The sequence below is a fragment of the Meira miltonrushii genome, assembly GCF_003144205.1.
Source record: "Meira miltonrushii strain MCA 3882 unplaced genomic scaffold FA14scaffold_2, whole genome shotgun sequence".
In the NCBI taxonomy this organism is placed as follows: Eukaryota; Fungi; Basidiomycota; class Exobasidiomycetes; order Exobasidiales; family Brachybasidiaceae; genus Meira; species Meira miltonrushii.
Genome location: NW_020289944.1, coordinates 1,119,947 through 1,146,035, shown reverse-complemented (window position 1 = coordinate 1,146,035; position 26,089 = coordinate 1,119,947). Strand labels below are relative to the sequence as shown.

Here is a 26,089-nt window from a genome sequence, read left to right as displayed (position 1 = left end):
TATTGTGCACTGCAAGCATACGTCAGATTAACTAACCGAAATGTGCACAGTCACAAGATTAATTTTCCGGCAAAGATTCCAGAACATTTGCTATTACTGTATTCACTTCCATCTTACAAACACAAACAGTGCTCTGGGAATGGCAACTTGCCTATTGCGATCACCATTAGCACAACGCTCTTCATCGCTATTCACCTATTCGTCTGTTTCGAGATCATTTAGACAAGTGGCTACTAGTTCATTGCGAACAACACCACAACTACAAAAACAGATTGCCGTTTCACCTCGACACTTTCAGACCTCCTCTCGACAACTCTTACGCTCCCTATCACAACTAGAAAGTATGAGCGAAGCACAGAATCCACAAGTTGCTGGCCAAGAGGCAGAAGCAGCCAACGATACAAACAGTTTCATTTTGACATTATCATGTCCTGATCGTAAAGGAATCGTACATGCAGTTACTGGATTTTTGGCACAACGTGGATTGAACATTCGTGATAGTGCGCAATTTGGTGATCCGATCACAAAGAGATTCTTTATGCGTGTTCATGCAGAAAGTGATATTCCTTTCACATTCTCGCAAAGTGCTCTTAAAGCAGAATTTGAACAACAAACTGGCATTCATTCGTTGGATTTTGAATTCCATAACGCAAATGAGAAACCAAGAACTTTAATCATGGTAAGCAAGATCGGACATTGTTTGAACGATTTGCTGTTCCGTGTCAGCAGTGGTTCTTTACCGATCGATGTTCCGGTCATCGTTTCAAATCATGCTGATTACGAAGCATTGGCAGCCGCTCATAAGATTCCATTTGTTCATCTACCAATCGATACAAAAGCCGGAAAGACGAAAGAATGGCAAGAGAGTGAAATTTTGAAATTGTGCACTCAATACAAGATTGATTTGGTTGTCTTGGCAAGATATATGCAAATCCTTTCGCCAAAATTGTGTGAAGTGATGTCTGGCAGAATTATCAACATTCATCACTCTTTCTTACCTTCTTTCAAGGGTGCTCGACCATACCATCAAGCATACGAACGTGGTATCAAATTGATCGGTGCAACTGCACATTACGTCACTGCTGATTTGGACGAAGGACCAATCATCGAACAAGATGTCGAACGTGTCAATCATGCTCTTCCTCCTTTGGAATTGACAAAAGCAGGTGCTGATATTGAAGCCCGTGTCTTGGCTCGTGCCGTTCGTTGGCATTCAGAACGACGTGTGATCCTGAACGGTGCAAAGACTGTCGTATTCAATTAGAATTTCAAAAAAAATGTACTTTTTACTTAACTACCATGCATCATTTCATTATCCATACAAATGACCATGCGGGGTATACAGGCGTGTCTAAAAGAAGGCGAGCAGAATATTATGAGCCAAAGATTGCAGCAAGAACGAGGATGAGAACCTGCGATGGGAGAAGAAGGAGATTAGTTTGCTGAACAATTGAATCAATGGAGACATGATTGAGCACTCACCACAACACAAAATACAGCCATTCCGGCAACCTTTGCATTCTTGTACCACATCTGTCTACGCAAACCAACAGCTCTTCTTCTAAAAGCCATACTTTGATTTGCTGCTTGATCGGTACGATTCATCAAAAGATCTAAACGTTCACCACGATTTAGGATTTGTTCTACATTTTGCGTCATAATATCTTTCACTCCTGCTAATTCTGCTTGTGCAGCTTTGACAGGATCACTTTGTGGTTGTGTATTGAAACGATTCAAGGTGGACGACAAAGTAGATGTGAATGAAGCAAAGTCGGCCGGTTGAGGATCTTCGAGTAGAGTGGCATCGAATGTGCTTGTGAACTGTGAAAAGGGATGGCGTTAGCTTTTTAATCAATCTTACAACTTGTGTATCTTTTCAGCACTCACCTTTTTCTGAACTTCTGACAAGAATGCAAACGGTAGTCGTCTTCCCATCTCTCCGTCTGCTGTACATAGGTACACTATTCCATCTTCTTGAACATAGTGGAAAAGCCAATTCTCGTAGGAGTAGCTTAATCTTGTAGCATTAGGTGGAATACGAGTAAGAACGGTCTCTGCAGCGGTTAAAAATCGAGCATGTGCTTCATCATGCGTCTCGCTGAGGATGGTAGATCCACTTGCAACAAGCGCTAGAACGATCATTATGAGATGGGATGATGGTAGAAACAGAGTGAACGTTGTCCGTAAATGAGATCCAGGGGCTCAGCCTATCCTCAACGGTTAAGATACCACAGGCAGTAGGCTGTAAAGATGTGGAGAGAAAAAGGCGTGCGTGTGCGGTGCAGCGTAAGCGTGCTATTCTTTGACCGATTGCCGCACGCACGCATTCACGCCCTTTGAAGGAAAAAAGAGGAAAAATTTACAGCCTAATGCGAGCGCGATGTAGCTTCCTTCCCGCCCATCATGTCGATCACAAGATGATCGGCGATATGTTGAATGTGAGTATCTGATCATCTATATCCTTTTGCAGCATTGGCAATTCAGTCTTGGATGCAAAAGTCCATCTCTTCAGCTCACTCGCTCATCGCATTGCAGTCGATCTTCGTTTGAAGGATTAAAAAAGGTTTCAACGCTTGATAACAAATATGAAAGCGTACACATTTATATATATCTGAATCACCTGACAAATGTTGATCGAAAGCATGATATTGGGCACGAGCTGAAGAGTGGGAGAGCGGGAACAAACGCAAATGGATCATTCGATTGCTGACTTGTTGTCCTCCTTATCTAGGTACTATCTTATCTAGCGAAATGTGATAAAAGAATGTGATTATATATGTGTATAAATATTTATTTGACAATCTTGTGAGTGAAAGAAACATGATTGATAGCGAAATACAGGATGGAATAAAGAACTTCATCAAGGTTGAGCGGAAGCAGCGGCCAATTTACCGTCATTTTCACGACCAGGAGCATGAACGAAGAAGAAGAAGAATACCATCAACCATTGTGGGAAGATGTAAACCAAATTGAACACCAAGGGTGATTGAATGTTACTTCTACTTGCCAAAGTTTGTTGTAATTGCGCCCAATCGATACCGGAAACGTCTGAATTATACATTCCTGGCGGTGCAATCGCAGCAACAGGAACCAAGTTCATAACCGCATTCATGGCAGCTGCACTCATAGTTGCTCCATTCTTGGCCAAAACTTTGAATGGGTTTTGATCACCACCATCTTCACTGTTGATTTCACCTTGAGCGTGTAATGTTTGTAAAACACGATAAACGACTGGAATTGTGATCAAGATTACCAAAACGGCAATAAAACCACCTGGACGCATTGAACCATTTTCACCACGAGCGATTGGGATCAAGATCAAAGCACCAAGAATACAAACAACTTGCATGAAAGCCCCAGCGATTGGACCAATTCTACTGATCGAATCAGGTTCTGAATTGGGGAAATTGCTTCGATCACCGATTTGTTGATTATCTTGCAAGGCTGAATTCCAATCACTGAGCCAAGTGGCCATATAAGCTGCGCCGACGATGTACAAGATCAAAGCGACCAAATTTAAGAAACGCAAAAATAGAGCAACTCTTGGTACACCTGTTGGGAATCCACCTTGTTGTGCATAAAGAGCCAAAAGGTTCAAAAGAGGTTCGATCAACAAACATGGTAAAATTTGTAGTGTGATATTTTGAACGCTGATCAAAGTTGTTACCGGAGTTTTATTGGCCAAATCAGCACGAATGGCAAAAGTTGCAATCATTACAATACCCCAAATGAAAACAGTGAGCAAAACGTGAGCGATTAAACTTGATCGACGGAATAAACGAATAATGAAAAGTGGGAATAAAAGCAAAGTTGCTAAAATCCAAACGATACTTGGTGCTAAATCACCATTCTTGTATGGAACCGCACCAACGATTACATCTAACCATCCAATATCCGGACTATCTTTATTCAAAATATCCAGAGGAGGACCGCCATTACCGGATGGATCATCACCTCCGCTATCCGAACTTTGACGTTTATCCATCATATCCTCGAACACTTCATCGTCCATTTCCATTGCCCTCTCTTCTGGCTCTTGACGCCTTTCATTTGCAGGTTCAGGAACCCCTGTTGCATGACAAACGTAAGCCGTTCCGGATGCTGAGCCTTGAGCGCAACCCAACGCACCTCCCCAATAATGCCAGCTTGCTGTTCTTTGTGCAGGTGTGGGAGTAGTAGAAGCTTGAGATGCAGAAGCGGAAGTGGCAGCATAAGTTGAAGATGTGAAATCACTCTTTGACGTTACCTCTGGAAATGCTGCACGGTTTGCGTCTGATTGAGCTGGTTTACTTTTACTGTTTGTTGGTTGGTGTTTTGATGATGTTTTCGTTGTTTCTTCAACTTTTCGTGTATAACCTGCACTTTTATCTGATGAATTATCTGTCTTTGTTCCTGCATTGGTTCCTGCTAATGAAACAGCTTCACTAACCAAACTTGCATGGGGTGCACCATCAGCCGAAAAAGCCGAAAGAACTGCTTCGGATGCATTCAACTTTTGTTGTTTTTGTGCTTGTAATGTTGCTTGGCTATCTGCCGCCGTTGCAATCATTGAAGCAGATGAAACAAAAGATGTTGCATTACCATTATGTTCTAGCAAATGCGGTACCATTCCCCCAACTGGTATTGAAGGATCACCTGCATGTACACTTGGCACTAATTGACTAGATGCAATCGCTGCTATTACTGCTGCCGCTTTCATCCATTTTGACGACCATTGCTGTCTTCCTGCTCGTTTATGCTTGAGTAAGACTGGGTTCATGTTTCCAGCGTTTGACGTTGTTGATGCTATCAAAGCAATCTCCTATATCGCGCCGTGAACTTGTTTCCTTTGTGATCGTCGAATAAACACAATTTCACCACGATCCAACTGTTTATTTGATAATTTTATCGTCCAGACTCTGACCAGCTGAGAGGACTAGATAATCTGACGAAATAAGCCAATTCAAAATTTGCTTCTCGCGCCAAATACCAGTTGGTTGATGAAAGTTGTAAGAAAGAATAAAAATTCCAAAATCTTGAGTGATCAACACAACAAGAAAGAGGATTAAAAAAGATCGAATGACCTTGAAGAAAAAGAAAATAGAGGAAAAAAAAAGAGGTTGGGGATGATGGTACAAGGTGAAACGAATCAAATGAATTCTTTCGCCGGAAGCGTCACAAAAAGCTCTTCAATCTCAATCTCTTACGCTAGCGTTATCCAAGGAACCCTGTTGTAATCAAAGATGCCTTTTTGGTTTTGGAATTGAATGTCAATAAGGTTGTGGGACTTGAACAGTATGCTGTATAACCCATAAAAGTAGAATCTAGCATTGTGCTTTTCTCGTCATTGTTGTATTTTAGCGTCTTTGATGGTATAATAGTGTCAATTTTTACTTTCGGCAAGTATTGTGGTATATTCTCCGCCCATGCTTCTATCGGCAACTTTTCCATTGAGCCACCATCTCCCGATATACAATCAATCCATGATGGTTATATTCATTCATATAGAGTGTATATCAACGGCGCTTATTCTCTGTAAAATTCTCTTGATCTGGTTAGCTTATTTTTTACAGAGCTGCTCTCTTTGTTTCTCTCTGCCTTGAAGCCGTGATGCCGTATGCGGGTAAAATGATTAGTAGTGATCGACGCGACATATCATTTTAATCTTACACGCGCTAACGGCACAAAACAATATAGAATATATCCTATGATTGATTCATATCAATACACTCTTGAGACATACACATGGCACACCCTTGTGACCTTGGTAAGCATATCATGATGACTTTATACCATTAATGATTATAATACAAGCTACTCCTCGGTTATCTGATCACCTTCTGCGCTGGCAGTGGATAATGCACGTTTTGATGAACTTCTAGCCCTACTTCCATCACCACCACCAACTTTTTCCTTTTCTTTGATTCGATTTGCCATATCCAAAGCCATTCGATAACGACTTAACCAAATCCTACAAACGACTTCATATTCTTCAAATCCTAGAGATTTCATTGAAAATAAAATATCATCTCCATTAATCGTTTTACGTTTTTCCGCCAAACAACGATCGTTTGCTTCGGATGTCAAAAATGAAATAAATTCAATACAACATGCTTGAATTAAATCTTTTGCTGAACTTGATACTTTTGCTTGTCTTGGTAAGGCTTTTTTCATCAATCTTGATATATTGCTGATCGGTAATGTTGCTTCACTTAATAGGCTTAAGTCCAAATAATCATCTTCTCCACCTTCATCTTCTCGAGCTAATTCATCGTCTTCTGTTATTACGTTTTCATTCTCAATCCCACGTTCAGCTTGTTCTGCTCCATCCTCAGCGTCCTGTCCATCTCGAGCATCATCGCTGTAAAGCAAGATTGAAAAAAAAAAAAAGATGCCAAATAGGAAGGAGAAAATACAATTTCAGTAAAATGATCAACAGCAAGAACGGCAAATTGCAAGCTGCAGAGGTATAGATGGATATTATAGACAAACTTTGTGGGGTTAAAGGAACAAAAAGGAGCTCGACATTTCTACTACGGTCATACTACGGACGCCACTACCTCAACAGTTGCAATTTTCGCGCACATACCCAGTTGGATCGCCTAGTGAAACATTTCCACGACTGGATGTAGCAGCATGATCTGCCGGAACTCCTCCTGGCATTCGATCACCCGGTCGTACGCCTGTTGTATTTTGCCAGAGGGAGGGTGTGGAAATGACCTGAGAAGGGAAAGAAAGTCAGTTGCACGTCTTTGTGTTCGTGGTAGTATCCAGCACTACTCACCTGATTGACAAGGTCATCAAATGCACCATTCACGCCAACACCTTTCTTTGCACTGCATTCAACAAACAGACATCCACGTTCTTCGGCAAACTTTCGGCCTTCATCTTCCATTACTACGCGAGAATATTCCTTGTCTACCTTATTTCCCACAACGATCTTGACCACATCTGAGCTTCCGGTGAATACGTCTAGCTCTTTGAACCAGGTGGGTAAAGCATCAAATGATTCTCTGCTGGTGATGTCGTACACTGCGCAAAGAGTGAGAGGTTGTGTCAATATATGCTTCTCATTATTAGAACACAAGAACCTACCTATGATCACACCATGTGCTCCTCGATAATAACTACTGGTTAATGTCCTGAATCGTTCTTGTCCTGCTGTATCCCAAATTGATAGCTTATATCTTTTCCCTCCAACATTGATTGATTTGACTTTATAATCCACTCCAATCGTTGCACTTGCTTCTTCTGGATTTAGGTATTCATCATCCGTATAACGTAAAAGCAAAGATGATTTACCAACCGAACTACTTCCAACCAAAAGAAGTTTCAAAGTTGGTACATCCGGTGATGATGAAGTGGGCGATGACATTTCTCTCAGGTTTGCTGCTTCAAGAGATGATGGTATTCAGTAAAGGAATGAGTCTATCACAAAAAGCCTGTCAAAGATTTGATTTAAGTGGAGAAAAGTGAGTGCACTATACGCGTCTCTTTTTTTCTCCGGTCGATCCGTGCTTTTTGCCCGATTATGCATAACATCAATCACACCCAGGCAGAGCAGCTGAAAAGATTATCCGATTATCAATTCGATAAGCAATAGGCTCGTTTGCAGATTTGCTATACTTTTAAAAGATTGGTTGTACAATTAACGATGGCGAACAGAATCGTATAAAACCTCCTTTGCATCTTTCTAGAAGGCGCTCTAGATGTTTAGATATAGTTTAGACACGGCTAATAAGCCCCATAACTATGAATCTATCCGCCCCGAGTGGGGGCATCTTTTACTTTATAAGAATAGATGTTCGAATACTTTGAGCACTCAATTCTTTCTAACAAAACGAAGTGCATTCAGTTACCAGTCTTTTACAGAATCTCCAACATAAATTGCTATTAAGTGCTGTCGTTGTCGTTTTTTATTGCCAAATGCTACTTTTGAGACCAGCAATCTCATCCGACAAAGAAGAAATACCTGATCTCAACCTACCTGCTTCGCTTGAAGAGGCTGCTATACCAAAGCACAGCGCGGCAAAAGCTCAAAACAAAGCTTCTGTAGAAATTTTTACGAATAAATTCCACAATGACAAGGGAGTACCTGTTGAAATGAGACCAGTTCCAGAATATCTCGTTGGAACTGGTCTATTTCAAAGCAAGAAATCTGTTTCGATCAGTGGGAAAAGATATTATAGCGATGAGCAACGAAAGGAATGGCAGATTTTAAAGAAACAACAAAGAAGCTTACAAAGTGGTGACGTAAGAAAAGCAATTCACAGGAAAGAATATCATCGAAAGAGAAAAAAAATAGAAGCAATGGTAAGTTCATATGTGGAAAAATTACTAATAGATCAAATAGCTCATATAGTTTCGTTTCGTCTAGGAGCCCCAACTCCGAGCAGAGCATAATGCTCGACAACAGATTAAAAATCAAGAAAAGTACGCAAGAGCGAAGGCTAAGAGAGCCGCATTGAAAGCAAAAGGCGTTGAGCAAACGACAAAAAAAGCGAAATTCTAGTTTGCCCCGAAATTGTCCTTGTCTAAATGTTTACTCTTGATGATAAATTTTTTCCTCTTTCACTCCGTCATTTTTTATTATGAGACATTGGCTTAAAGTGTTGGTTTTCAGCCTTTCCATCATATGCTCCCTTGCATATGCAACAAAAGAGCCTATACCAGATCTAAACATTCCTCTATCTATGGAAGATTATACGGAGAAAGATGTTGGAACGCAAAAAGGAAAGCGGAAGCGAAAAACCTCTATACAAGCAATTGATAAACCATTACATACAATGACTAACCGAAAACACAAGAATATAAAAGTTATGTCTTCTCAGAAAAATCAAGTTTTGATCAATGGCAACTTGTTTTATAGTGACTTACAAAGAAAGAAATGGAGAGAAAGCAAACAAGTGGCAAGAGAACGTCTTAAACAAGTTTTGCCGACTAAAGAATTACGGAAATTATGGAAAGCAAAACAAAGAAAATATCGAGGTAAGCTGAGTAAAGAAAAGAGAGAGGAAATCAATAAAAAGCGTCGTGTTCAAAGGGGAGGAAAGAAAATATCGACGGTGAGCATACTTACAGGCAAACAAGGAATTCGGCTCTGACTCCGTCTTCTCAGACCCAATCTTCTCACAGCTTAGACAATCCAGCCGAGAAAGATAACACGAAAGAAATCTGATTTCTGCCATTGCTGTATCGGCTTTTGCGAATAGATATTCTCGCTTCTTTCATTGGATGGTGTCGGGGCTATTTCTCACTTTGCTATTCGGCAAAACCAGAACTCCAAACGAATTTTTGCTTCTTTACTGCTTCTTTACTGTTTTTTTCATAGCTTTACTTCTTACTTTATAGATTGCTAGCAGCCATGATTTCAATCCTCATCTGGTGGCTCGCTTTAGACTTTATTTGTCCATTTCTGGCAATGAAGCATAATATACCAGACTTGAATCACTCTCCACCTTCTTCCCCTGAGACGAATGAGGTCAGTGCAAAAGAGCATTTTCAAGATGCCGAGAAGACTAGGCTGGAAAGTCGTTTTAGATCACATCACAGCTTGCATGGGATAGGATCCGGTGAAAGTTCAACATTTCGAGAAAGAAGACATGATGGCCAAACCACAAGTCATCATTTTGATTCTGTTGACCAATCTTCAATAGCTGGATTTGCAGGAGCACTGCCTTCTTTCAGCCTGCAATCAGATAAGAGTGCAAATGTTCCACAAGGCGTGGAAAAACGAACTACAGATGACGAACATCAGAGAATCAAGACCGAGAAGATCAAAGCAAAGTGGAGGAGAGTACAAAAGAGAAGACGAAAGAATATGACTAAAGAACAAAAGAAGCAAGAGTCAGATAAAAATTATGAGCGATATAAAGATCGGATGTGTAAAATTGTGAGTACAAAAATATGATGTTGACGAAAGAAAGACGACAGGGGTGACTGTTTACACATCCTGCAACCTTTTCCTATACACAAGAGCGATGAAGAATATGAAAAAGAACGTGAGAGAAAGAATAGAAATCAAAGAAATTATCTAAAGAGACTCAAAGTGAAAAATACAAACACAAAATCAAGAAAGAACACTTCATAGAGTATCAAGATTAGTCAACCAGTATGCTATTGCGCCATCATTAGGCTCAACACAAGTTTGCGGGGCAACGACATACATGCTAATCACAGCACGGTGCGGACCGCAATGGAAAACTCCTTCTCAAATTTTACTTCACGCTTGTTGCTGCACATATGTTGTACACTCTGCTTTTTCCACTTCAACTTATCAAAGCCTGTACATCTCACCGAAACAAATCGAGCTTGACCGAGTAGGGAACGAGGAATATCGCTTTGAGTACCTTATGGGACATTGCAAGGCAATGCAGGTACACCGTTCTGCAAAGAAATTATCCGAAACAACACAGAAGAGCATAGCATTCGGCGTTGTAGGCAGTGCAAAGTTAAATCAGATAGGTCAAAAAACAATGCCATTGGGCGCTCACGATTTGGTTGTAAGCCCCTTTTGCGTAAAGATACGCTATTTTGGTCATCAGCGGTCCTCAGCATGCTTCGATGTGCATGTCCTTGGAGAGAGACACTGATGCGAAACAAGATATAAGAAGCGCGATAATCTTTCGGTGGTATTCATGTTTACCCAGTGCTAAGATATTTCATAAAGCTTTTTTCAATATGCAAGCGCTTCTTGACATCTTCAAATTCTCATTGATTAGTATTGCTATCTTTGTTTATGCTCATCCCATCCCACGTCAAAGTGGCGACCAAATCTCAGCCGTGAGATTGGGACCAACAGAGAATGTAGCAGAAATGATTGCGATGATCCCAGAACCTTATATGTACACACCTCACAATGAACAAATCGAAGGCTCAATCGTCATCACATTGCCAGAGGTTGCTTTTGATCAAACAAAAGAAGAATTGCAATTCGTCAAACGAGCAAGACAACACGAACCTGAAGCTCCTCAACCAGTATGTCCTCACTGTGGTGGATCAGGTTGCTCATCTTGTAAGTCAGGCTCAACAAGAAATCATTTAATGAATCACGAAATTTTCGCAAACCATTATCAAGATTCTAAAATGCATCTCAGCAGACATCTCTCTGAACATTCACCACAAAATCGCGGTATCGAAGGCTCACCATTCGGTTCAGGAGCACACGAAAAACAAAGAGGCGCCAAAGATTGACATAGCGATATATAAGTATGCATTCCCGTACAAACCTTCAGCGGCAACGATCATCGCCCGTCCCATAACCTTTTCCATTTCAGTAAACTTTCTCATAGATTGGTTCTCATGTTACTTGTTCTTTTCTTGACAAATTTCATTTTTATTGTACCAAATAATGAACACAGGGGGTAAAGAAAAGACAAAGATGATCACGTCAAAACTTTGTTTATGTAAAAAAAGACTTCAGCTGTAATACAAGAAAGAAGATGTTGAGAGAATACACGGGGAAAGGTATTTGATGTATCACTGTATCGGAATGCGCAAATTGACTACCGCCAAGCGTCTTTTTCGCACATCCAAACATGGGCTACACCTCCTATTCCCACAATAAAAACACTGAATGCACTTCGAGTAACATTCCCAAATCAGACTTATCGGAAACCGCATCGATCCCAAATGATGAATTTGCAATTGGTTTTCAGATCTCTTCAACATCGTACCAAAAATTGTTTAAGCCAATTCAGATTCTAGATACTTGTATTCGAATCTGAAGTGGTTTTTCCTTCTTTGGCACCATGAAGATTCGAAATCGAAATAAACATACGATCCTTCTTCATACTCTTCGTTAATCGAAATTGGTTCAGAATGTCTGCGGAACCAAGTACCATATCGCGTAGAGAACCGCCAAGATTGTCTCTTCAATTCTCTTGCTGCCAAATAGCGATGGTAGTCACGCTGGGAGTAGTAGAAGATGTAGAACAAAGTATCCTCATCAAACTTATCGTAGATTGCTGGATTGTCGAAAATTGTTGCAGGTGATTGCGGATACCATTGTGGTGCCGGATAAGGATTTTGTGGGACATAATACTTTGGTTTATCCGAATCTTGTGGTTCTGGCACGTTCATTAAGCTGGACTCCAACGATTTGTGTACTTGTCCAAGATCTCCATCTCTGACCATCGAATTTTGTTTGGCAGATTCGAAACTGGACACCAAATCGGCAAGGCTGCTTGGCAATCTCGCATCTGTTCCTTGTTGCCTCTGTGCTGCTGCTTGTTGAACACTCGTGCCTGCACCACCTCCTGCAGGTTGAACGAGTCCGGCAGCAGCAGAGCTAGCAGCCAATTGAGCAGGTTGAAAGTTGGACGGTGACTTGATCGCTGACTGCACTTCTTGTCCGGGTGCCGCGCTTGATTGCAATCCGGGAGGCGAAGGTGAAACTCCGTTTGGCTTCAGTCCTGGCGGCCCTGCACCTACATTGGTAGAAGAAGGAGAATGAGGTTGTCCGCCAAGAGAAGAGCTGTCGCCCGATTGCTGTTGTGCAACTGATGCGTTGTCCAGAGCAGGTGTCGAAGATACAGATTGGCTTTGTGCATGTGACGTAGTTGGCGATTGCGTGGCAGCATGTCCGTTTGTATTCGATGCTGCTTCTGCTGCTGCGTTTACTGATACATCTCCTGCAGCATCCGACGCTTGCCTTGACGATATTCCGGGTGGTCCGGATATAGGTGATGCAGTCTGGGTAGTAGGAGACACTGCTGCTGCAGCAGCGGCTGCATATCGGATTGGCGGTAGAGTGGTCGTAGATGCGGCCTTTGCTGGCGAACTGATCGTGGGCGGCGCTACTGAAGTAGTCGGTATTCCTGGTGGCTTTGCTTGTGCAAAGTTTGCCTGTGGAATTGCTTTGGAATCTTTGACAACAGATGTTGCATCCATCGACCCGCTTCCTTTTCGTGCTGCTACAGTCGATGTTCCGGATACTTTTCTTGGCTTCTCTTCCGGCACTTTCATATCTTCTGATTCCCTTCTTCCCGGTCTGACTGGCGTTTCTTTGACGACTGGCTTGGCTGGCGGTGGCGGCGTTTCGTCAGTTACAGAAACGGTATCATGACTTATTAGGTCATCTGTATCCTTCAATCCGAATGCTTCCTCTTCTTCATCTAAGTTGAATTCATCGTAGATTCCATCATCTTCTTCAAAGTCTTCATCGCCATTGCTCTCAACAAAGTAGCCGATATCTTCTTTGATATCTTCCACCCGTTCAGTTTCCAATGCACCGTTCTCCAACATTCGCAGGAGTATTTCTAGCCTTGATGAATGCCACTTCCGTCTATCGTTGAGGTGCTCCAGCTGCGTGAGTCTTTCTGATGCGCCTCCAGACTTCTTCTTCTTCGTTCCGCCTGCCAGCTGCTCGATTTCCGCTTCGGTTGTTTCTACCTGACGGGCCAGTTCATCCACCTGATTCGATAGCCATTGTGACAGTTCTAGCTTTGCTTTTTCTGCTGGGTCTAGCCTGGATGCTGCCAGTCCTTCTTTGGAGAATGCTTTGGTCTTTAATTCCTTCTCTGAAGCTTTGAACTTTTCCATCTGCTGTTCGATCAACTTTCTGTTTTCCATCAATGCACTTTTATCTTTGATCTCATTGCTCTGTAGCCAATTTTTCAAAGAATCTCTTAGCCTTTGTAGCCTTTTGATTGATGTTTTTAGTTCTGATTCATACTTTGCCGATTGAGAAGGAGTACTTGCATTTTGTAGTTTATCGTATATACCCTCAAATTCCTGTACTCCTTCTCCAATCTTTTTTAGCGTTTTGTCGATTTCGGCTGTGAGAAGAATGAGAGAGTCTCTTAGTCAGTTCCAATTCTTCTCTTTTGAGAGTTAGTCACACTCACCTGCTAGCTTTCTTGCCGCCATGTTTGAACGAATGAGTAGCCTTGAATGATGGTTGTAAAGTCGCGCTGACAAGAAAGGATGACTTTAATTAGGAATTCCTGGTCAATGTCACGCCTAATGGCCCATGCCCGCTGAGCGATGAAATAAGGCACTTTAACAGTATATTTTACGCGATTATCCAAAAGCGGACATCTCTCTTTGTGGATGCATGAATTTACCTCTTAAAGCGGGCGTGTCAAGATTCGGCCGAACGCGTTTACAAGCTTAAAGGGCGTCACTGACTCTAAGAAGAATTTTGGCGGAATAATTTTTACTATTAGCTCGTCATCATCATCATCTTTAGCCAAGCTAGCAAGATGTCTTTACGTTCGCCTTTGGGAAGATGTGTCGCCAGGATTGGGAGGAGCAGGGCTGGACCATCAAGAAGTCAAGAGATCATACAGACAAGACTTTTGCATGCTTCTTCACGTTGCAATGCTGCTGAAGCTAGTCCTGCGACAGAACCAGGATCATCAGCAGATGCATCAACGAGTGCATCTTCTTATCCCTTTTCATCTTCTGTGATCACAAGAAGTCTGGCTTCTGCAGAAACATCATCAGCCGTAGCAAAAGCACAACCACAAATAAGCCTTACAAAATCAGGAAGAGAGCGAAAGAATAGAGGAATTATGGCTGCTTTGCATGCTCAATTACGTGCTCAATACGATCAAGATGGTTCATTAACAGCACTTTTCGCCAGAAATTCTCTCGATCGTACTCCTCCAGGTTCGATCGTGATTGTTGATACATGGAATGATATGACCAAAACTACATTCACATCTTTCTCCGGCGCTTTGATCGCGATCAGAAGACGTGGTACGAGTACTTCGTTTGTCTTACGTAACCTCGTCAATAAAACAGGTGTGGAAATGCGATTCAACTTGTACAGCCCTTTGATCAAAGAGATCAAAGTCGTTCAACGTGCTGTTGGATCAAAACGTGATTCACGCTTACGTCGTGCTCGTCGTGCTAAGTTGTACTACGTCCGTCGTGATGATTCAAGATTGCCAAACATTGCCCGTGCTATTCAAGTGATGCGTGAGAGGGATCTCCAAGCACAGAATAAACAAGCAGGTGCAGACGTGAGCAGTAAGGCAAAGAGGACAAGTAACACGGACGGGAAGAGGCGGAAGTGATAAGTGGCACCTGTTGTGACATGTACTTTTAAAAGATGATTGAAATGCACATTCTCTCTGATGATACTGGGTGATTTTCAATATAATCGATTGCGAAGCAAGAATATATATGGTATGAGATCTAGTGTACGGACTGAATTTGATGCTGCGAAAGAGAGCCAAAAGCAAAGACGAATGCGAAGCAAAGAAAAGAAAAATACTAGTACAAATAAATTATAAGCATGTGAGGCGAACACATTCTAGAATAAAGGTCATGATTCGGGTTTGTAAACGTTACCCAAATCCATTCCTAAGCCACTACTTTGGCCACTTTGATGTTGATCTTGTGATTGTTGATTGCCGGCAGCGGGATAATGACCTAAACTTTGAGCTTGCTGTAAAGGCGTTTGACCAAATGCAACGGGCGAAACAACAAAATCGCTAAAATTAAATGTTGAGGATCCAGGCAATCCACCACTCGAGGAATGTTTACGTGGACTGTTTTGCGAGTAATAGCTTTGCATGCCACCACTGCCAAAACCACCAGGGGTATTCGATCCTCTTGCAAACGTAGCAGATTGAGGAGGGTACAAAAGTGATCCTTGTCCTTGCGCAGATTGTTGTTGTGCACCGTGACCATGGTTGGCAGCAGGCGGTGCAGAGCTTGGAGCATAAGAGGCATTAGAGGCATCAACATCGATACTCAAACCAGGTGGGAATCTCCTTTGATGCTCTTGATGATTTTGTTGATTTTGTTGAGCACCATAACCAAGTTGTCCTGCATCCATTCCTACCATCGATGGTGTTTGCATTTGCATGCCGGATGAAGGCGTCTGCATTCCCATTGCGGAAGCATATTGCATATTTGCAGCGGCCATCAAAGGAGCAGCACTGTACTTAGAAATAATCTTATTCAATGCAGATGCCAAAACACGCCATGGGAAAATCTTGATATCCTTTTCGATATGTCTTGGTTTAGGATTGGGGAAACTCATGACCAATTTGAAGAATTCTTCATGGATTTTGTTCAATTTATCATCTCCACTCTTGGCAATTTTGCTGATAGTCTTTGGTTTGAGACCTTCCAAATTTCTGCGGATACGATTCTTCTCCTCAACATTGAATCGGCTGGCCACAAGAGCTTCCAACAAGTAAATCACATCAACCGAAGTTATGTAGCATTCATTTGTCACGTCCCAAAAGATACAGCTTACCACAACGCTGTTTTGGATGTACTCCTCTGGTAGGATTGGCTTGCAGATAGCATGAATCGTTGTACCCTCTTGTTTGCGCCAGAACTGAACAAGTCTTCTGCGTGATCTCCATTCATCATGACTCCATCCAACGGCCATGTCCTGAATATTTCCGTGAAGCTCCAAGCTAGCTCGCTGTGACCCTGGAACTGGCAAGCCAGAACGATCAGTGGGAGGTGATGAGGAAGAGTTTGTGGAGACGCTAGCATTGTATGAATGCTTGAAGCTGTTGGGTTGCGACAATGCGTTTGTAGGAGGTGAAGTAGGATTTAATTGAGTGGAACGGATCAATTGAGGCGTTTGATGACCACTGTCAGCCATGGGAGTAACATTGCCGGCGTATGAGCCTTCTTGTGGCTTCAATGGATAAGGAGGAAGTTCAGAAGAGGGTCTAGACATATCCGAACCAGGACCCAAACCAGAACTGGAGAAACCCATACTGTTCCGACGAAGACTGGAAGAAGGCGATGCACTTGGAGCTCCCCAATTAGAGTATTGTTGCGAACCAGGAGTAAAGCCACTTCCATATTGTTGTCCGGTAGATTGCATACCTTGTGGTAAAGTTTGCGCAGAAATGGTAGACATGGAATCAACGGAACGAATGTCGTTTGCAGAAGCCAATCTACCCAAGCCAGGGAATTCAGGTATTCCGGCTCTGCGTGGATTGGAAGATGAAGGGCTTGTTATTTCAGTCATTCTTCCCACGGTTTGCGATCTTGGGAAAGTTGCATTCATAGTTGGTTGAACGAATTTAGCATCTTCTCCGCTACCAGATTGACCAAATTGTGAGCCTAAAGCAGGGAATGAAGCTGGTCTTCTCAACCCATGTTGTTCGGCCAAAAGATCATCTCCAGGTCTTTTGAGATTTGTACGGGGAGATACTTGCCAATAGCAGAATTCACCCACATCAAGACCGTCAATCAATTGACGCAAAGAAGCATCTAAAGGAGCACCGACAACCTTGATACGAACTTGTACGCGACCACCTTGACTGGGATTTTGCAATTGTGGTCCAGGATAATGCGGAGCATGTGCAATAATTGTCAAATCGACATCCTTTGCATTTGCATTATTGGAAAGGTATGATGTTCCTTCCAGAGTTGTCATTGTATTGAAAGGACTATCTCCCATTCCAATGCTGCGTTCTGTTCTAGTTTCCACTTCAGTGGTACCAAAACATAGCGTGAACCTACAGCCACCGTGAGTTCTTGCAGCTTGCGTATCATTTCCGCCATAAATGCCACTTGTTAATTGCAATCCAACTTGACGAGCCCATTCAGCTTTTACGGTTGCTAAAACAGTTACTGGTACGCCTGCTTCACCTGTTGTAGGAAAGAATTGATGAACGCGTAAAGGTCCCAAAGAGACTGGCTTTGAAGTAGGAGTAGCGGCTGTAATGGATGATTGAGTGCCTGGGAGAAAGGTAAAAAGTGTGTTAGCGTACTGCGCCAACGAAAACGCCCAATTGAACTACAGTCAGTCATATATGCATACTCCTCACAACAAGCGTTCCCGCGTTGCGCTCGTTTGACACTATATGCATGATCACATTTCCATTACCATTGTACTGGAAGAGTGATGCCCATGCGACATGGTAAAGTGAAGCAAGAAAGTGCAAATTCAAACCACTCTACTCACCGCTTTGATCTGCTGTGTTTCCCATAAAGTTTCCAGCATATCCGCTAATGTATTGTGCGGATGGCATGGCTGATTCGGTGTTGACACGTCTATGACCTGCGAAATTGTTGTTGGAGCTTAAATCCATATTTGATGCATTCCCCAAGCTATTTGAATGTTGATGATGAGGATGATATTGATAAGCAGAAGAAGATGAATTGCTTGAAGGTGTGGCGAATGTGCTGTTACTGTTTGGTGCCATTTGATTGGAAGCAGAATAAGGAAATTGATAATTAGATGAAACAGGTGTGCCTGTGCTACCTGCCATATTCCATCCGGATGAAGACGGATTCAATGTTGTACCTGTTGGATTTGCAACGCCACTCATTGCTGTCAACACTGGCAAAGATGAATGAACTGAAGTGGAAGGATATGAACGTAAAGCGTTTGCACTGATTGCTTGTGGACCTGCAACTTTGCTCATCACGAGGCCAGCTGGTTCTCTTGGCACGCTCTGAGAATGAACGTGGCCGGCTAAATGACTTGAAGGGTCTGTTGGATGGATTCCTGTTTTGTCGATAGGAAGGCTCTTCTTACTGGAAGACCAAGTCACTGTCGTTGTTTGAGGTAACTCTGGTGCTTGGTTGGTGATTGGTTCCGATTGGATGCTTGACTTGATTGGTATGCTGAACGAGTCAAATCCAGACGATGCAGAAAATGTTGGATTCGAATAGGGCATAATCAGACCCAAATCGGGTCAGTGATAAGCGATAATGTTGTGTTGATTAGCGAATAAAATGTTGCAAAAGATGATGATGATGATGGATAGCAATAATCCGAGCAAAAAGCGTTGGTGATGGTGATGAGACAGAAAAGAAGAAAGTGGATCAAGTGTTGAATAGGTGAAACGAATTGTGTTTACCTGTCGTAGACAAAGGTTGCAGTTTCGATTCAGATCTGGTTGAAGAGAAAAGAAAACGGGGAAATAAACAGGCGAAATGCATATAAAGTGGAATAAAGTTTAATGATGGATCTGTATGTCAAGATGGGAGTGCATACTGTTGTGCTGACAGGTACAGAACACAATAGAAAAAGTGTCTAGGATGATGACATGGGATATCGGTCGGAGAGCTCCTTGACAAATGAAAACGGATTTGGTCAAAAATGCTCCCGCTTTTACGGTTGTCCACTGCTTGAATGCGTCCAATACAAACCGATTTCAACCAATTGCTGACCAAGTTGACCAAATTAGGTTTGAATATGGTCCCAGTGCGGATCACCCTGACATACAAAAAGAAGCAAAAACCTTTTTGGCAGAAGGGAAAGAAATTATGGCAAAGAAGAGACTGGTAAATGCTATTGAATAATAATTAAAAAAGTGGCCGGATTTGGAGTAAAGGAATCTGCCGTGTACAGTGTGTGTACTTTGCGTGCGTGCAGTGCGCCACTTTACAACACAAATGCGTCTTGTAAATCGGTCTAATGCGTCAAACTTACTCTTGCGTACATTTCGCACGATTAATGCGTCGGTCACTGAGGCTCACGCGTTAATTAAAAAGAAAGGCAAATCACACACTGATCAAGTGTAGAAATGAGCGGGCACGCGTGTGTTATGTATGCTTCTTTTCGGACAATTTCAATGCATGCCAATTTTATTGCTCAAGTAGCACGTCGGTGGAGTGAATGACCAGCCACAAACGAATGAGATCGACCGGTCTTCAAAATGGTATATCGGCTAAAGTCGGTGAATGGGAAGGCCTTTCATCGAAGCATTACCAAATAGAAGTAAAGGAATAGCTTCCTTTCACCCTTTTCATCAAGCGCTTGTTTCGGATTCTTTACGCTATTATGGAATTCTATCTTACTATTTGTTTCTCTTTCGGCACCGTTTTTCACTCATAAAGCCAAGAAGTACCGTTCTGCAGCTATTTGATAATACCCACGCTTTCTATTTTATTTTATTTGATTCAGTAAAAGCCAGTCAGCAGTAATAATGTATATTCACTGAATGCATAGCACATACACCAATCCGGCTTAAACACACACTTTTTTGGTCATGCTCATTCGGCCCAAAATGGCACTTGAGCTGTGTTCATGCAGTGTGAACATTTAATACATATGCACGATTATGCACGCGTGCATATGTATTCATTTTAAATTTTGTATTACCATCTCATTGCCATCAATTTTCATAGTCACTCATGTAAAAATATAAGATAATAAATGAAATTTTAAACTATAAAAAATTATCTAGGGGGAGGGGTTCGTGGTGGTAGTATGCGATTGAGCCTTCTAATGTAGTCATTAAGCGGAGCATCACCTCTTTGAATAGGGTTAGTCGTAACCTACACTTCTATTGATTCAACGACCTTATAAACGATATATAAAGCTACTATTTCTTCTTATACTAAGCGAGGAGTAGTAGCTCGCCTAATAGTAGTAGGAGGCTTTAGATATTCTCTTTAACTAATAGTAATATCGAAGATTAGATAATCTTAAAACCTTCTTAAATTTTAAATATTTAACCTATAAACTAGTATTAAAATCTTCTAATTTATATATAAAATATATTAAATCTTATTATACTTATTTAAATCTTTATATTAGTACTCGAAAATATATAATAAAATATTAGTATTTTTATATTATCTATATCTTATATTATTATATAAGATCGCTTCTATATAACTAGTTTAATTTTACTATATATAGTTATTTATATCTTATAGTAGAGTCTATCTTATATTATTAAGAATTATAATAATTTCTATTATATTATCTTATTATAAGCTCTATTAAAATCTTATAAATCTTATATTAATAAGATTTATATTATCTCTTAATAATATAAATAAATTTATATCGTCGACTCTATTTATATTATTTTAATTTAGTTTAAAAGAGAAAGAGTTAAAAAAGGTAAGATAAAAAGAGATAAGGTTAGAGAGAAAAAAATTAAACTAAAGAAAGAGATAAAGTCTTATTTATTTTTTTTAATTTAAATCTATAAGATCTAATCTTTAATTCTATAATAAATAATAAAAAGTTATTATAAAAAATTTTATAAGATTATAATAAAATTAAGAAAAAAAAGATAATTTATATATTTTTTATCTAACTAAAAAAGTTATTTTTATTTTTTAAATATTTTTTTTTTATTTAATATAAAGGTTTATTCTTAATATATTAAAAGAATAATATATATCTTTTATAATATATATAAATATAATATTCTTAAAATAGTTTATTAATTAATTCTATTTTCTATTTAAAAATATAATTTAATAAAAAAAATTATCTATTTTTCCTTTTAAATTAATATCGATAGCTATTTTCGATAATTATTTCTTTAAGTTTTATAAGCTATTTTGGTTATTTATATATTAATTATTTTTAGAAATAACTTACTATAAATCGAAATTTTAAAAATAGCTTATTAAAATTAATTAATTTACTATATTAAAAATAGATAATAACTATTATATCAGATTAAATTATACTGATTAATATAATTCTCTATAATTCGATATAATTAATAAATAAATTATAGCGATTTCTATATATTTATTAAGGTTATCTTAATATATATATATAGATTTATTAATAGATAAAATAAAAAAATAATAATAATAATAAGATATTAAATTATATATATACTATATAATAGTATATATCTATACTATACTAATATATCTAATATATTAAAATATATAATATATATATAAAATATATTAATATAAGTTTAGTCTTTATAATTTAATATATATCGGTTATTATCTTTTATAGCTAATTTATATATATAAATATTAAATAAATATATAAGTAAATAATTTATATACTTTATATTTTATAATAAATATATAGTTTTTAAGATAATAGTCTTATTAGTTATTATTATCTATATTATCTTATTTTTATTATAACTATATCGTTTATATCTTTCTTTATACCATTATGATATAACTAAAATATAAATATTTAATAGTAGAAACGGTTAAATAACTCTATCTTATAAAATACTTAAGTAAATACCGAAATCAGTATAATATATTAAGATATTATATCGAATTATAATAATATAAATAATAAATAAGATAATTTAAAAGATATAATAGTGTATTATAATAAATCGTTATCTTTAGATTAAAATCTAAGAAGAAGAGATAAAAGATAATATATATTTAATCTTTCTAGAGAATATCGATATTCTTTTTACTATCTTTATAAATATAATATATATAAAGTTATTATTAATAGTTGTTTAATTAAATACTCGGTATATATTTTATATAAGGTAGATATTAATAATTATAATTTAAATCTAGATTATCTTAAAATACTATTATTATTAAATCTTTATATATTATAAGAAAAAGAATATCGAGTTAAGCTAAGATTAAATAGAATTATAAAGGTATTAGATAAGAGATTAATAGAGTTAGTGATAATCGTTAGACAGTTAAATAATATTATATATTCTTATAAAAGTAAATTAAATCTAGATATAGATATAACTTATAGACTCGAATAAATTATAGAGTCTCTAAAATAATATTTACTATAGTATTATAATAATTTATAATATATTATATAATATTATATTATTTTATAATATATTATATATATTATCTTTACCTCTCTATAATACTCTTTAATTATATTATTTTATATCGTATCTTATTATTATTATTTCTTTATAACTTTTACTGATTATATTATTTCTTATTATATTATAATATATCACTTTAATCTCTATATAACTCTATATAACTTATTATAACTCTATTTAATTTATATATAAATATTCTATTTATTTAAATATATAATTATAATCTATTAATATTCTAGTTATTTATTATAAATACTTTTAAGTTTAATAAGCTAGTTTTAAAATAATAATCTTAAGATAGTATCTAAGTCTTACTATTTTATAATTTTCTATTAAACATAATCTATTAAATCTTAAAGATCTAAATATATCTATTATCGCTTTTTTTTATAATCGTTATCTAAGATTTATAAAATATCAGATAATAAATTAGATAAATCACCTTTAGAAATAATAGAATTAACTTTAAATATTAGTATATTAAATTAATTTATATTACTTTTAAACGATTTAAAATTATAAAGATTAATAATCTTTATATTTTAAAATAAATTATTTAATATAATAAAGTCTTAACTATTTTATAGAATAACTAATTAAGCTATAATCGTTTCTAATTCTACTTAATATCTTAAACCTTTTCTTAGAAAGAATAAATATTTATAAAAGATTTTATATTATCTAAATACCTTATATTTATAGTTTCGGTAGTATAGAATATATCGATAAAGATCTAACTATACTATTATAGAGTATTATACCTTTTTATCTTTAAATAATTAAACTTAGTAACTACTATTAAACGATTATATAAGTATAACTCTAATATCTTTAAAATCGATTTTTTTAATTATCTCTTTTACCTCTATTTCTTTTAATCGATATATATAGTAAATTATATTTAATTCTATTTATAGTTTATTCTAATAATAGTTATAAATCACTCTTTTAATTAGTATAAAATATAGATAATCGGTATATTTTAGATTTAAATCTATCTTATATATTTTCTTAAAGATAAAATACTATCTTTCTATAAGATTATTTATATCGATTTATTTTAAAATAAATTTATTATATCTATATTATCTCTAATATTTAGATAGAGAACCTTATATTCTTATAAGATAGTTTATCTAATCTTTTTAATTATATTTATCTATAAGATAAAGATAATTAACTTATTCTTATTATAATTTATCGTAACTTAATTTACTATAAAGAAGATTCTTAAATAAATCGAAATAAAATATAAAGTATAATTTCTATCTTTCCTTTATTATTCTATTTAAATACTATATTTTCTTTATAAGTTATTTCTTTACTATCTTTAAAATATAGAAGTAATATTATAAGATTTTAATATTATTATTTTAAATAGTCTTAATTACTAAAGCTTTAACCGATAAATAATCGATTATAAATATTTCTAATTTAAATTATATATCGTTATAAAGCCTTTTTAATTATTAAATAATAAGCTAACTAGCTTTAATATTTATAATTAAGAATCTTATTAGTAAATCTCTTTAAATCGTTATATTATATATAATAATATTATAGAGATAAATCTTTTTATTATAACTTATCTTAAAAGTAGTATAATATATTAAATCTAAATAAATAATCTTTATATCTTAAAGCTTTTCTATCTACTACTTTATAGAGAAATATATTATTTATATATAATTAGAGTTAAAATTAGTTATACTATTATTAGATAGTTAAAAGTTAATAAAACCTTATCTACTAGAGCTATCTATTATCTCTTTTACCTATAATTCTATATTTTTTTATAGGTTTTAATCTTTTTAAAATTATTTATTAATAACACTATTAAAAATATAATAAATCGTTTTATTAGAGATAAATAAAACTTATAGTAAAATATAATTTATAAAAAGATCTTTATAAACCTATTTAATATTAAAGAGTTATAATAAATCTTTAAGATACTCTAACTTCTTTTTATTTATCGCTTATTCTTAAATCTAAGCTTTTATTTTATTAAATAATAAGTTTCTTTAACTAAACTATATTATACTATCTAAATAATTATTATAATCTTTCTTAAGAAAATATTTAATATATTTATAACTTATATTATATTAAATCTTAATAATTAATTTATAAAGATAATCGCTTCGATCGATTCCTATTTTTAAGTATTATTTATTTAGTAAAATATTCTAATATCTTATTTATTCTTTTATTAACTCGGTATAAAGATTATAATAATATTATATATATAATATCGATTTATATTTATAATTTAAATTATATTATTTTATACTATATTTTATAAAATCCTTTTATTACTCTTAAAAATTTATATATTCTTCTTTATCTAAAATAAATAACTTTTCTTTATAGAATAAAGACTTTATCTTGATTAGATTAATTAATAAATAATATTTTATTAATATATCTACTATTATTTAGATAGTTATATAGTGATAGTAATAGAGATAATAATAATAAAAAAGATAAGAAATATCTTTAAATATATATATTTCTTAAGATTAATATAACCTAATTTAAGAATATATATATTTTAAATCGGTATATATACTTAAGATCTTTAATAGACTCTATTAGAGTCTATATAATTTAGATAGAATCTTCTTATATTATCTATCTTAAAACCTTAAATAATATTATATATCTTTAGTCGTTATTTTTATATACTTAAATAATATTATATAGAACCTTAACCCTTTAAAGTATTTAATATAATAATATTTTACTGATATAATTATATTTTTACTAACCCTAACCTAAAACCTTATATAACTATGATTGACTCTATCAGAATCGGATCGGGTCTTATACTTTCACTGACACGCGCCGAATCCGGTCGCTTCATCTCGATTCATGTCCTCTTCTTTCAACGAACGCCCTGCGCACCGCGCAGCGCGCGCAGGCGCGCGCAAAATTTAATACAAAATCTAAATTGTATTTAAATTTAATACCGAAAAATCGTGCATGCGCGTAAAAAAATGGATTTTAAGGATAAAGTGCCTAAAAAATTTTTTGGGCCGAATGTCCTCGACCCACTTTTTTTGTTCGCGTCTGCAGAACGCCGTTTTAGATAAAAGGCTAATATCACCGAATCCGGCGTAACACTTCACGAACAGCCACAATTTTATCAATAGCTTCATTTCAAATCTAAGATGTAAGCACGCAAATGCAATTCATTTAAGCAGTGCAGTGCAGGGCTGGCCTTGGCTTTTACTCTTGATTGCGGATAACTTATGGTCAAACATCCTTACTTGTTTGCCTGCCTTTGAAGCCCGTACAAAAACATCCGTAATGGGCTGGGCCTGGCTGTGACGCGTAGGTGCGGCAGGTTTGTTGGTGTAAAATGCGCCGACTCCCTCCCGCACCACCGCTAAGCTTTGTGCACGGGTACGCGTAGTCAACACAGTGCATACAAGGCCTGTGTCAAAGTGAGACTGTCTAAGACCAGTGTGTTTTTCTAGGAAGTTTTTTTCAAGAAGACACACTTTTTTTTAAAGTTTTATTTTTTATTTCTTCGGCGAAAGAATGTCAGCAACACAAACACAGCCTGGAGAACATCAACATCACCTTTCAACTTCTTACATTCATTGCGTCTTTTCACCTCTTCC

At 36.8% G+C, this 26,089-nt stretch overlaps 12 protein-coding genes across 12 annotated transcripts; 5 read left to right on the top strand and 7 right to left on the bottom strand.

The window, feature by feature from the left end:
• Nucleotides 1–110: 110 nt before the first annotated feature.
• On the top strand, nt 111–1,370 carry FA14DRAFT_160337 (Formyltetrahydrofolate deformylase). The gene has a single exon (XM_025498629.1). It carries the CDS (start codon nt 140–142, stop codon nt 1,262–1,264), a length of 1,125 nt encoding a protein of 374 aa, XP_025355263.1. The 5' UTR covers nt 111–139; the 3' UTR covers nt 1,265–1,370.
• Nucleotides 1,371–1,455: 85 nt separating this feature from the next.
• Nucleotides 1,456–2,142, bottom strand: FA14DRAFT_121764 (snare-like protein; the record flags this gene model as incomplete). Its single annotated transcript, XM_025496481.1, has 2 exons — nt 1,456–1,821; nt 1,888–2,142. 2 exons carry the CDS (start codon nt 2,140–2,142, stop codon nt 1,456–1,458), a joined length of 621 nt encoding a protein of 206 aa, XP_025355262.1.
• Nucleotides 2,143–2,860: 718 nt separating this feature from the next.
• On the bottom strand, nt 2,861–4,609 carry FA14DRAFT_164106 (uncharacterized protein; the record flags this gene model as incomplete). The annotated part of the gene is made up of 4 exons (XM_025499862.1): nt 2,861–3,903; nt 3,940–4,335; nt 4,357–4,404; nt 4,426–4,609. The coding sequence occupies 4 exons, from the start codon at nt 4,607–4,609 to the stop codon at nt 2,861–2,863; spliced, it is 1,671 nt and encodes a 556-aa protein (XP_025355261.1).
• Nucleotides 4,610–5,928: 1,319 nt separating this feature from the next.
• FA14DRAFT_115715 (histone-fold-containing protein) lies at nt 5,929–6,180 on the bottom strand (the record flags this gene model as incomplete). Its single annotated transcript, XM_025496123.1, has 1 exon — nt 5,929–6,180. A coding segment is annotated over one exon (252 nt), but the record flags the coding sequence as incomplete, so codon positions are not given.
• A 156-nt stretch (nt 6,181–6,336) lies between these two features.
• Nucleotides 6,337–7,398, bottom strand: FA14DRAFT_132861 (ras-domain-containing protein). Its single transcript, XM_025496956.1, has 3 exons — nt 7,075–7,398; nt 6,764–7,011; nt 6,337–6,699 (listed from the first exon to the last, which is right to left on the bottom strand). Exons 1-3 carry the CDS (start codon nt 7,352–7,354, stop codon nt 6,541–6,543), a joined length of 687 nt encoding a protein of 228 aa, XP_025355259.1. The 5' UTR covers nt 7,355–7,398; the 3' UTR covers nt 6,337–6,540.
• Nucleotides 7,399–7,905: 507 nt separating this feature from the next.
• FA14DRAFT_154390 (uncharacterized protein) lies at nt 7,906–10,069 on the top strand (the record flags this gene model as incomplete). The annotated part of the gene is made up of 5 exons (XM_025497678.1): nt 7,906–8,292; nt 8,357–8,412; nt 8,603–9,044; nt 9,311–9,871; nt 9,902–10,069. The coding sequence occupies 5 exons, from the start codon at nt 7,906–7,908 to the stop codon at nt 10,067–10,069; spliced, it is 1,614 nt and encodes a 537-aa protein (XP_025355258.1).
• Nucleotides 10,070–10,659: 590 nt separating this feature from the next.
• On the top strand, nt 10,660–11,172 carry FA14DRAFT_154389 (uncharacterized protein; the record flags this gene model as incomplete). Its single annotated transcript, XM_025497677.1, has 1 exon — nt 10,660–11,172. The coding sequence occupies one exon, from the start codon at nt 10,660–10,662 to the stop codon at nt 11,170–11,172; it is 513 nt and encodes a 170-aa protein (XP_025355257.1).
• A 125-nt stretch (nt 11,173–11,297) lies between these two features.
• On the bottom strand, nt 11,298–13,935 carry FA14DRAFT_171666 (uncharacterized protein). Its single transcript, XM_025500345.1, has 2 exons — nt 13,827–13,935; nt 11,298–13,757 (listed from the first exon to the last, which is right to left on the bottom strand). The coding sequence occupies exons 1-2, from the start codon at nt 13,846–13,848 to the stop codon at nt 11,665–11,667; spliced, it is 2,115 nt and encodes a 704-aa protein (XP_025355256.1). The 5' UTR covers nt 13,849–13,935; the 3' UTR covers nt 11,298–11,664.
• Nucleotides 13,936–14,555: 620 nt separating this feature from the next.
• Nucleotides 14,556–14,855, top strand: FA14DRAFT_111519 (uncharacterized protein; the record flags this gene model as incomplete). The annotated part of the gene is made up of 1 exon (XM_025495947.1): nt 14,556–14,855. A coding segment is annotated over one exon (300 nt), but the record flags the coding sequence as incomplete, so codon positions are not given.
• Nucleotides 14,856–15,862: 1,007 nt separating this feature from the next.
• FA14DRAFT_111975 (uncharacterized protein) lies at nt 15,863–16,375 on the bottom strand (the record flags this gene model as incomplete). Its single annotated transcript, XM_025495965.1, has 1 exon — nt 15,863–16,375. A coding segment is annotated over one exon (513 nt), but the record flags the coding sequence as incomplete, so codon positions are not given.
• A 1,240-nt stretch (nt 16,376–17,615) lies between these two features.
• FA14DRAFT_36077 (uncharacterized protein) lies at nt 17,616–18,741 on the bottom strand. The gene has a single exon (XM_025502239.1). It carries the CDS (start codon nt 18,588–18,590, stop codon nt 17,865–17,867), a length of 726 nt encoding a protein of 241 aa, XP_025355253.1. The 5' UTR covers nt 18,591–18,741; the 3' UTR covers nt 17,616–17,864.
• Nucleotides 18,742–25,205: 6,464 nt separating this feature from the next.
• On the top strand, nt 25,206–25,462 carry FA14DRAFT_36069 (uncharacterized protein). Its single transcript, XM_025502238.1, has one exon. The coding sequence runs from the start codon at nt 25,256–25,258 to the stop codon at nt 25,421–25,423; it is 168 nt and encodes a 55-aa protein (XP_025355252.1). The 5' UTR covers nt 25,206–25,255; the 3' UTR covers nt 25,424–25,462.
• Nucleotides 25,463–26,089: the final 627 nt, after the last annotated feature.

Bases quoted from the DNA above. Each gene is read 5' to 3' on its own strand.
- FA14DRAFT_132861 (XM_025496956.1), bottom strand. From the start codon at position 7,354: ATGTCATCGCCCACTTCATCATCACCGGATGTACCAACTTTGAAACTT. The intron at 7,012-7,074 runs GTAGGTTCTTGT...CTCTTTGCGCAG, and splicing joins AGCACATGGTGTGATCATAG to TGTACGACATCACCAGCAGA. The intron at 6,700-6,763 runs GTGAGTAGTGCT...TTCCCTTCTCAG, and splicing joins TTGATGACCTTGTCAATCAG to GTCATTTCCACACCCTCCCT.
- FA14DRAFT_36069 (XM_025502238.1), top strand. From the start codon at position 25,256: ATGATTGACTCTATCAGAATCGGATCGGGTCTTATACTTTCACTGACA.
- FA14DRAFT_36077 (XM_025502239.1), bottom strand. From the start codon at position 18,590: ATGCCCTATTCGAATCCAACATTTTCTGCATCGTCTGGATTTGACTCG.
- FA14DRAFT_171666 (XM_025500345.1), bottom strand. From the start codon at position 13,848: ATGGCGGCAAGAAAGCTAGCAG. The intron at 13,758-13,826 runs GTGAGTGTGACT...TTCTTCTCACAG, and splicing joins GGCGGCAAGAAAGCTAGCAG to CCGAAATCGACAAAACGCTA.
- FA14DRAFT_160337 (XM_025498629.1), top strand. From the start codon at position 140: ATGGCAACTTGCCTATTGCGATCACCATTAGCACAACGCTCTTCATCG.